This window comes from Phocoena phocoena, chromosome 3, assembly GCF_963924675.1.
Source record: "Phocoena phocoena chromosome 3, mPhoPho1.1, whole genome shotgun sequence".
Classification (NCBI taxonomy): Eukaryota; Metazoa; Chordata; class Mammalia; order Artiodactyla; family Phocoenidae; genus Phocoena; species Phocoena phocoena.
In genome coordinates, this window is record NC_089221.1 from 155,177,598 (window position 1) to 155,189,119 (window position 11,522).

Sequence of the window (11,522 nt, forward strand, 5' to 3'; positions counted from 1 at the left end):
CCCAAGCCGCAGTAATGAGGTGTTCCTCCACCTCCCTTCTGGGGATGACGTCAGAGGAGGCTGAGGAGAGTCAAGACTTTTACCATCTCCCAACAGTAATGAGGTCACCCCAATGCAGTGACTATGGAGACCACATAAGGAGCCAAAACTGCCACCTATACCCATCTGACCCTCAGGTGTCAACAAAGGCTAAGTGGAATCTTAACTCCTACCTCCCCTAGCAGTAAGGAGATGGTGTTCTCCATTTTCCCTGCCACAGCAGTGTTAGAGAAAGCCAGCAAAAAAGGTTTAAATAAGATCCAGAGTCTTATAACATAATGTGAATATGTCCAGCTTCAAGTGAAAATCACTAATCATACCAAGAACCAGGAAAATTTCAAACTGAATGAAAAAGACAATAGATTCCAACACTGAGATGATAGAAACATTAGAATGATCTGAGCAAAACAGAGAAGGCATGATAAAAATGCTTCAATGAAAAATTACAAACATGCCTGAAATAAAATGACAAAAAAACAAGAAGACTCAGTAAACAAAGTTTTGGTAAACAAATGAAATGTAAAAACCAAATGGAAATATTAAAACTGTAAAATAGGATAAATGAAATAAAAAACTCAGTTGGATGAGTTCAACAGCAGAATGGAGGGTCAAAGGAAAGAATCAGTGAACTGGAAGGTATAACACTACAATTATGCAATCTGAACAACAGAAAGGAAACAGATTGAAAAAAATAAATGAACAGAGAGCCTCAGGGACCAGTGGAACTACAACAAAAAATTTAACATTCATGTCCTCAGAGCAACAGAAGCAGAAGAGCACAGGGCTGAAGAAGTACTAAAGAAATGGTGAAAGGTCCCCCAATTTGGCAAGAAACCTAAACCTACAGATTCAAAAACTTCAAACAGGACAAACCCAAAGGAATCTATACCAAGCAACATCATAATTAGACTTCTGAAAACTAAAGACAAAGAAAAAAATCTTGAAGGCAGCCAGAGGAAAACAACCTTATCTGTAGGGGAAAAACAATATGAATAACCACAAATTTCTCATCATAAACCAGTAGAAAGTGGCATGGTATTTTTCAAGTGCTGAAAGAAAAGACCTGTCAACCCAGAATCCTATATCCAGCGAAAACATCCTTCGGGAATGAAGGAGAAACAAAGACATTTTCAGATGACAGAGAACTAAGACACTCTGTTGCCAGCAGACCCTCCCCTAAGAGAACCATTAATGAAAGTTCTCTAAATGGAAAGGAAATGATAATAGAAGGAACCCTGGAATATCAGGAAGGAAAAAAAAGATTATGGTTTAATAAAAGGGGGGGCAAATATAATAGGCTTTCCTTCTCAAGTTTTCTAAATCTTGTTTGGCAGTTAACTGGGGGAACAGGCAAATAAAAAGTCATAAAAAGAGCTATGGTTCCTATATGTCACTCAAACTGGTAAAGTAGTAACACCAGAAGACTATGATAAATTAAGTTTATATACTGAAATACCTAGAGCAACCACTGAAAAAGATAATTCAAACACATCACAAATTAAAATGGAAATGTAAAAAGATGCTCAAGTAACCCATAGGAAAGCAAGAAAAAGAAAACAAAAACAAAAGCAAGGAGAACAAACAGAAAACAAAAAATAAAGTGGCAGATGTAAGCTCCAATAAATCAATAATTATAGTAAATGTAAATGGTCTAAATAGACCAATTAAAAGACAGAAAATTGGCAGTGTGGATTTAAAAACATGACCCAATAATATACTATCAACAAGAAACTCACTTCAAATATAACAATATAAGCAGGCTGAAAGGAAAAGGATGGAAAAAAAAATCATGCAAACATTAGTCAGAGGAAAGCAGGAATGACTATATTAATATCAGATCAAGTAGATTTCAGAGAAAATCACCACACTGCGAGTGGCCTTATGTAACGATAAAGGGCCAATCCCCCAAGAAGAATTAGTAATTCTAAATGTGTATCTACCAAACAACAAAACTGCAAAATATTTTAAGCAAAAACAATTCCATCCAAAAACTGATGGAACTGAAAGGACAATAGAGAAGTCTACAATTACAGCTGAAGAGGTCAACACCCCTCTCTCAAAAATTGATAGAACCAGACAAAAGTCCACAAACCATCAATCTAATAGATATCAGACAAATATATTGGATCTAACTATTTATACATCATCTACACAGTAACAGCAGAATACAAAACTCTTGCCCAATGCCCAAGGGACAAATACTAGGATAGATCATATCCTGGGCCATAAAACCAAACATCCACAAATTTAAAAGAACTGAAATTATGTAGAATGTACTCTTCAACCACAGTGGAATGACACTAAAAATCAATAACTGAAAGACAATAGGAAAATGTGCAAACACTTGGAAAATTCTGAATGATCCATGGGTCAAAGAGGAAGTCTGAAGGGAAATTTCAAAATGCACTGAGCTAGTGAAAATAAAATTTGTTGCTGGACACAGCTAAAGCAGGGCCAAGAGGGAGAGTTACAGCACTAAATGCATACATCAGAAGAAAAAAGTCCCAATTCAATAATCTAAGCTTCTACCCTAAGAACCAAGAGAAAAAGAGTAAAATAAACCCAAAGAAAAAGCAGCATAGAAATACTAAAGAGCAGAAATCAGTGAAACTGAAAACAGAAAAATGGAGGAAAAAAATTTTAAAGCTGTTTCTTTGACAAGATCAATAAAACTGACGAACCTTTAACCAAGACTGATAAAGAAAAAGAGAGACAAAAATTACCAATATCAACAACGAAACGGAATAAGGGTATCACTACAGACCCTACAGAAATCAGAAGGATAAGGGAATACTATAAACAACTCTACATACATAAATTTAACAACACAGATGATATGGGCCAGTTCCCTGAAAAACACAAATCATCACAACTCACCCAGTAGATAATTTAATAGCACTACACCTAGTAAAGGAATTCATAATTTTAAAACTACCAGAAAAGAAATCAACCCAGACTGTTGCACTGAAAAATTCTACTAAACATTTAAAAAAGGATTAACTCTAATTCTACAGAATCTCTTCTGGAAAACAGAAGATGAGGGAACACTTTCAAATTCATTTCATAAAGCTAATATCACCTTGATACCAAAACCAGGCAAAGTGAGTATAAAACAAACAAAAAACAAAACTACAGACAAATATCTCTCATGAATACAGTCAAAAATCATTAAAATATTAGCATACACTTACCAGCAATAAACAAATTATATACCATGATCAAGCAGATTTTATTCTAGGAATGCAAGCCTGGTTCAATATTCAAAAATTAATTATCAGGCTAAAGAAGAAAAATTATATATCACATATCAACTGATGGAGAACAAACATTTGACAAAATTAAATACCCATTCATGATTTAAAACTCTCAGAAAAAGAAGGATAGAAGGAAAAATCCTCAAATTGATGGGGCATCTACAAAATACCCATGCTAACATTATACTGAATAATGAAGACAGAATACTTTCTAAGGTCGGGGAAAAGGGGGGATGTCTGCTCTCACAACTCTTATTCAACATAGAGCTGCAAGTTCTGGTCAGTGCCATAAGGCAAGAAAAAGGAAAGAAAAGCATACATATTGGAAAGAAATAAACTTCTCCCTATTTGCAGGTGACTTATTTTCTACATAGAAAAAACATTTTTTAATTACTAAAAAACCTACAAAAAATAGAAAAACCAACTCCTAGAACTAGAATTGGGTTCAACAAAGTAGAATGATACAAAATCAAGCCTTGGTAAATTTAAGAAAATTGAAATAGTATCAAGTATCTTTTCCGGCTACAATGCTATGAGACTAGATATCAATTACAGGAAAAAAATCTGTAAAAACTACAAACACATGAGGCTAAACAATACACTACTAAATAACCAAGAGATCACTGAAGAAATCAAAGAGGAAATCAAAAAATACCTAGAAACAAATGACAATGAAAACACGACAACCCAAAACCTATGGGATGCAGCAAAAGCAGTTCTAAGAGGGAAGTTTACAGCAATACAATCCTACCTCAAGAAACAACAAATGTCTCAAATAAACAAACTAACCCTACACCTAGAGCATTAGAGAGGAGAAGAACAAAAAAAAAAAAACCCCAAAGTTAGCAGAAGGAAAGAAATCATAAAGATCAGATCAGAAATAAATGAAAAAGAAATGAAAGAAATGATGGCAAAGATCAATAAAACTAAAAGCTGGTTCTCTGAGAAGATAAAACAAAATTGATAAACTTTTAGCCAGACTCATCAAGAAAAAAAGGGAGAAGACTCAAATCAATAGAACTAGAAATGAAAACGGAGAAGTACAACTGACACTGCAGAAATACAAAGGATCATGAGAGATTACTACAAGCAACTATATGCCAATAAAATGGACAACCTGGAAGAAATGGACAAATTCTTAGAAAAGCACAACCTTCTGACACTGAACTAGGAAACTGAAAATATAAACAGACCAATCACAAGCACTGAAATTGAAACTGTGATTAAAAATCTTCCAACAGGACTTCCCTGGTGGTGCAGTGGTTAAGAACCCGCCTGCCAGTGCAGGGGACACGGGTTCGAGCCCTGATCTGGGAAGATCCCATATGCTGCAGAGCAAGAAAGCCCGTGCGCCACAACTACTGAAGCCCATGCGCCCAGAGCCCGTGCTCCACAACAAAGAGAAGCCACTGCAATGAGAAGCCCGCGCACCACAACGAAGAGTAGCCCCTGCTCACTGCAACTAGAGAAAGCCTGTGCGCAGCAACGAAGACACAACGCGGCCCAAAAAAAAAAAAAAAATCTTCCAACAAACAAAAGCCCAGGACCAGATGGTTTCACAGGCAAATTCTATCAAACATTTAGAGAAGAGCTAGCACCTATACTTCTCAAACTCTTCCAAACAATCCCAAACTCATTTGCGGAGGGAGGAACAATCCCAAACTCATTCTATGAGGCCACTATCACCCTGATACCAAAACCAGACAAAGATGTCACAAAAAAAGAAAACTACAGGCCAATATTACGGATGAAAATAGATGCAAAAATCCTCAACAAACTACTAGCAAACATAATCCAACAGCACATTAAAAGGATCATACACCATGATCAGGTGGGGTTTATCCCAGGAATGCAAGGATTCTTCAATATACACAAATCAATCAATGTGATAAACCATATTAACAAATTGAACGAAAAAATCACACGATCATCTCAATAGATGCAGAAAAAGCTTTCAACAAAATTCAATACCCATTTATGATAAAAACCCTCCAGAAAGTAGGCACAGAGGGAACTTACTTCAACATAAGAAAGGCCATATATGACAAACCCACAGCCAACATCGTTCTCAACGGTGAAAAACTGAAACCATTTCCACTAAGATCAGGAACAAGACAAGGTTGCCCACTCTCACCCCTATTATTCAACATAGTTTTGGAAATTTTAGCCACAGCAATCAGAGAAGAAAAGGAAATAAAAGGAATCCAAATCAGAAAAGAAGAAGCAAAATTGTCACTGTTTGCAGATGACATGATACTATACATAGAGAATCCTAAAGATGCTACCAGACAACTACTAGAGCTAAGCAATGAATCTGAAAAAGTAGCAGGATACAAAATTAATGCACAGAAATCTCTTGCATTCTTAAACACTAATGATGAAAAATCTGAAAGAGAAATTAAGGAAACACTCCCATTTACCACTGCAACAAAAAGAATAAAATACCTAGGAATAAACCTACCTAAGGAGGCAAAAGACCTGTACGCAGAAAACTATAAGACACTGATGAAACAAATTAAAGACGATACAAGCAGATGGAGAGATATACCTTGTTCTTGGATTGGAAGAATCAACACTGTGAAAATGATTATACTACCCAAAGCAACCTGCAGATTCAATGCAATCCCTATCAAATGACCAATGGCATTTTTCATAGAACTAGAACAAAAAATTTCACAATTTGGGGCTTCCCTGGTGGCGCAGTGGTTGAGAGTCCGCCTGCCAAAGCAGGGGACACGGGTTTGTGCTCCAGTCCAGGAGGATCCCACGTGCCGCGAAGCGGCTGGGCCCGTGAGCCGTGGCCGCTGAGCCTGCGCGTCCAGAGCCTGTGCTCCACAATGGGAGAGGCCACAACAGTGAGAGGCCTGCGTACCGCCAAAAAAAAAAATTTTTTTTCACAATTTGTATGGAAACACAAAAAACCACAAATAGCCAAAGCAACCTTGAGAAAGAAAAATGGAGCTGGAGGAATCAGGCTCCCTGACTTCAGACTATACTACAAAGCTACAGTAATCAAGAGAGTATGGTACTGGCACAAAAATAGAAATACCAATCAATGGAACAGGATAGAAACCCACGCACATATGGTCACCTTATCTTTTTTTTTTTTTTTTGCGGTACGCGGGCCTCTCACTGTTGTGGCCTCTCCCGTGGTGGAGCACAGGCTCCGGACACGCAGGCTCGGCAGCCACAGCTCACGGGCCTAGCCGCTCCACGGCATGTGGGATCTTCCCAGACTGGGCACGAACCCGTGTCCCCTGCATCGGCAGGCGGACTCTCGACCACTGCGCCACCAGGGAAGCCCGGTCACCTTATCTTTGCTAAAGGAGGCAAGAATAAAAAATGGAGAAAAGGCAGCCTCTTCAATAAGTGGTGCTGGGAAAAATGGACAGCTACTTGTAAAAGAATGAAATTAGAACACTCCCTAACACCATACATAAAAATAAACTCAAAATGGATTAAAGACCTAAATGTAAGGCCAGACACTATAAAACTCTTCGAGGAAACATAGAACACTCAATGACATTAAATCACAGCAATATCCTTTTTGGCCCACCTCCTAGAGAAATGGAAATAAAAACAAAAATAAGCAAATGGAACCTAATGAAACTTAAAAGCTTTTGCACAGCAAAGGAAACCATAAACAAGACCAAAAGATAACCCTCAAAATGGGAGAAAATATTTGCAAATGAAGCAACTGACAAAGGATTAATCTCCAAAATTTACAAGCAGCTCATGCAGCTCAATATCAAAAAAAAACCAAACAACCCAATCCAAAAATGGGCAGAAGACCTAAACAGATATTTCTCCAAAGAAGATATACAGATTGCCAACAAACAGATGAAAGAATGCTCAACATCATTAATCATTAGAGAAATGCAAATCAAAACTACAGTGAGGTATCATCTCACACTTGTCAGAGTGACCATCATCAAAAAGTCTACAAACAATCAATGCTGGAGAGGGTGTGGAGAAAAGGGAACCCTCTTGCACTGTTGGTGGGAATGTAAATTGATACAGCCACTATGAAGAACAGTATGGAGGTTCCTTACAAAACTAAAAATAGAATTACCATATGACCCAACAATCCCACTACTGGGCATATACCCTGAGAAAAACATAATTCAAAGAGTCATGTACCACAATGTTCATTGCAGCTCTATTTACAATAGCCAGGACATGGAAGCAACCTAAGTGTCCATCAACAGATGAATGGATAAAAATGTGGCACATATATACAATGGAGTATTACTCAGCCATAAAAAGAAACAAAATTGAGTTATTTGTGGTGAGGTGGATGGACCCAGAGACCGTCACACAGAGTGAAGTAAGTCAGAAAGAGAAAAATAAATACCATATGCTGACACATATATATGGAATCTAAAATAAGAAAAAATGGTTCTGAAGAACCCAGGGGCAGGACAGGAATAAAGACACAGATGTAGAAAATGGACTTGAGTACACTAGGAGGTGGAAGGGTAAGCTGGGACAAAGGGATAGAGTGGCATGGACATATATATACTACCAAATGTAAAACAGATAGCTAGTGGGAAGCAGCCACATAGCACAGGGAGATCAGCTCGGTGCTTTTTGTCCACCTAGAGGGGTGGGATAGGGACGATGGGAGGGAGGCGCAAGAGGGAGGAGATATGGGGATATACATATATGTATAACTGATTCACTCTGTTATACAGCAGAAACTAACACACCATTGTAAAGCAATTATACTCCAATAAAGATGTTAAAAAAAATCAAATAGTGACAATACCAAACACTGATAAGGATGCAAAGAAACTGAATCACTCATTTATTACTGGTAAAAATGTAAAATAGTACAGCAGTCTGGAAAACAACCTGGCAGTTTCTTAAAAAAAACTGACCATGAAATTAACCTATGACCCAGCAACTGCACTCCTGGGCATTTATCTTAGAGAAATGAAGACTTACATTCACACAATAACCTGCACACAGAATGTTAACAGCAGCTTCATCTGTAACAGCAAAATACTGGAAACCACCCAGATGTCCTTAAATAGGTCAATGGTTAAACAACCTGTGATACATCCATACCAAGTAATACTACTCAACAATATAAAGGAGCAAACACCCAACAACCTGGGTGAATCTCCGAAGAATTAACCTTGGGTGTGGGGAGGGGAACCCAATCTCAAAAGGTTACACACAGCATGATTCTATTTATATATTATTTTTTAAATAATAAAATTATAGAAATAGATAACATATCAGTGGTTGTCAGAAGTTCAGGAGTGAACTGGGACAAGAGGAAAGCAAGTGTGCCTATCAAAGGGCAACATGAGGGATCCTTTGGTGATGGAACTGTTCTGTACCTTGACTGTATCAATGTCAATATCCTGGTTGTGATGCTGTACTACAGTTTTTGTTTTGTTTTGTTTTTTGTTTTCTGGCTGCAGTGGGTCTTCGTTACTGCGCGGGGGCCTTCTGTAGTTGCAGCGAGCGGGGACTACTCTGTTGTGGTGTGCGGGCTTCTCATTGCGGTTGCTTCTCTTGTTGCGGAGCACAGGCTCTAGATGCGTGGGCTCAGTAGTTGTGGCTCGCGGGCTCTAGAGTGCAGGCTCAGTAGTTGTGGCGCACGGGTTTAGTCGCTCCTCAGCATGTGGGATCTTCCCGGACCAGGGCTTGAACCTGTGTGTCCTGCATTGGCAGGCGGATTCTTAACCACTGTGCCACCAGGCAAGTCTATGTAGTATAGTTTTGAAAGATGTTATCACTGGGGGGAAATTGGTAAAAGGCACATGGATTGTTCCCTGAATTATTTCTTACAGGTTCACATAAATCTCTTATCTCAAAATAAAAAAAAGAATACACTATCTAAGGTTCTAGTCCTATCTTTCACAGTAGAACAATTTTGAAGAACATGGAAAAATGTAAAAAAAAAAAAAAAAAAAAGTGATGCATGCTAGCCCTATGCAATCAACTTTAAAGAAAATGATATGAACTGATTCATGAGGCAGAAGTACTTTGGCTCTGTATGAATGGATAAAATAGCAAATAGACATGATTTTTGAACTAAGTGATACATTTTCTCTTCCAAATAATTAACAGGTGCCATGAGAAATCATTAAAGAAGTTTTCAGAGAGCAAGGAAAATGTAACTGTTTTAAGAAGTTGCTAGCACAGCATTAAAGTGTAAGTTGCAAAGTCAGGAAAATAACATAGGATTTGTCTTAAAAAGTTCGAAATCAAGTGAAAAGACTGCTATTGCAGACAGACGTGTAACAACGTCCAACAGAATAGCTGAGATAAACGAACTATCTCGGTGAAACTATACTTCCAAGAAAGAAACATAAAGGCATAAATGTTGAACAGTAAAGGATCTTTCTGAAGTGGAAGACCAAGGACTAATCAAAAACAAATGTGCCATAAAGACTTCCCTACCTGGCCCCAGCGTTTACTTAAATCAGTGTGAAAATTTGTGAGCAATGACCCTAACTTCAAATAAAGTTTGTAAATCCTTAGAGAAATGAATACAGATTAGGGTTTGTAAAATATATACTGTAAGATTACAAAACCTTGAACCAGAAGGACACACAACAGTAGCTGCCTCTGGGACGAGAAAGAGACTAGAAGAGGAACAAAGAGGGCCTTAATGTTCTGTAATGTTCTATTTCTTTTGCATTAAAAAATGGACACAAAAGTGACAAAATATTAATTGTTAATTCTGGTAGTCTGTATATGAATTACACCTTGCAACATTTTATATAGTTGTTTTTCAAATTTCAAAATAGGAAAATAAGAATAAATTAGACTTATCATAGGGAGATACAACAGAAAAGGCATTTGCAGCTCACATTTCCCTGACTTCCATTTTAAGAGGCCTCAGCCAGTGTAGCCCATACAGACAAAAACTTTCCAAAGAATGATTTATAAAGCTGATGTTTGTTGAACATGGTTTTACATATATTTGTAAATGTATTATTTGCAATTTCCATTTGTTTTTGTGAACAATACCATTACTTTTATAATATGAAATGGATTTACAGAAATAAAACCTCACTTTATAACTGTATTTTTAAGAAATAAAAGTACACTTCTTGAAGACTTCATCATGTGATTTTTTTGGGGGGCCACACCACATAGCATGTGGGATCTTAGTTTCCCCACCAGGGATCAAACCCATGCCCCCTGCAGCAAAGGGCAGAGTCATAACCACTGGACTGCCAGGGAAGTCCCCCTGTGATCTTTTTTAAGGAATCAATTATAGAGTAAGCTGGATACATCTATAAGACTGGTGAAGAACCACAATGTGATAAAAAAAATTTATAGGTTTTGACATATTATTAAAATGGGACTTTTAACCTTGCTGGTTTAAAAAAATATTTCCCAATAGTTCTTACTAGGTTAATTATGTCCCCGAGTTCTAAAATATTAGTAAAGTCCTTATAAATCAATTTTATTTTTGAGTTTTAAAGAAATGCTTAAATACTGGTCTTTATTAGAGGATCCAAACAGATCAAAATTTTCTACTTGCTTTCTGCATTTTTTGAGAATCTCCATTTTTTGAGATTTGAACATAAAACAAACAAAAAAAGCTGTTTTACAGCATGATGAAATAAAGTCTGACGTCAGGAATGTATCACCAAAACATAGAGGTGACCAAAAGAAAGGCTAGAAAAGCAAGGCTGGGCTAGGAGCAAAAAATAATAAGAAGACTAGCAGACAATCTATAGGTGAAAAAGAAAGAAAACCATTGGACTGTATCTAACAAAATGATGAACTCTGGGGAAGTGAACCTGCAAATCCCTGGCAAAAGGATTCCCTTTAATGGCTTCTTTAGACTCAAAGACATACATACAAACCACAAGAAGCACAAATATGGGAAGTCATACCTTTCAGGCCTAAAGTCTGCAACTGAAACAGTTTTCCCAGCTCAAAAGGTAGAACTCGTAACAGGTTGTTATTTAAATGGAGTTCCCTGTTGATGTAAAAATTCCAGGAAGTCAGAAGATATATTAACCTTTAACTAACAGCTAAAATCAACAATATAATTTCTAGGAATATAAGATGTAAGTTCCTAAGAATACAAAATTTAGTATTATATGCCAATGTCTAGTATAGTGCTTCTTAAATCATATGTGGTTAAAAAAACAAACAAACAAAAAGACACAACAAAAAACCCCAAACTGCCACAGACCAATACATTTGTAAAACATAGGAAAAAAATCAATTACTATAAAAATGTGATGAGAA

The 11,522-nt window shown here is 37.1% G+C and overlaps 1 protein-coding gene across 3 annotated transcripts in view; it reads right to left on the reverse strand.

Moving 5' to 3' along the window:
* CNOT6 (CCR4-NOT transcription complex subunit 6) overlaps positions 1-11,522 on the reverse strand; it is a 64,055-nt gene that overhangs the window by 14,058 nt on the left and 38,475 nt on the right. For all 3 annotated transcript variants that reach the window (XM_065874059.1, XM_065874060.1, XM_065874058.1), the window contains one exon: positions 11,162-11,247. In XM_065874059.1, coding sequence (XP_065730131.1) covers positions 11,162-11,247 — 86 coding nt within the window. The remainder of the gene's footprint in view (positions 1-11,161; positions 11,248-11,522) is intronic.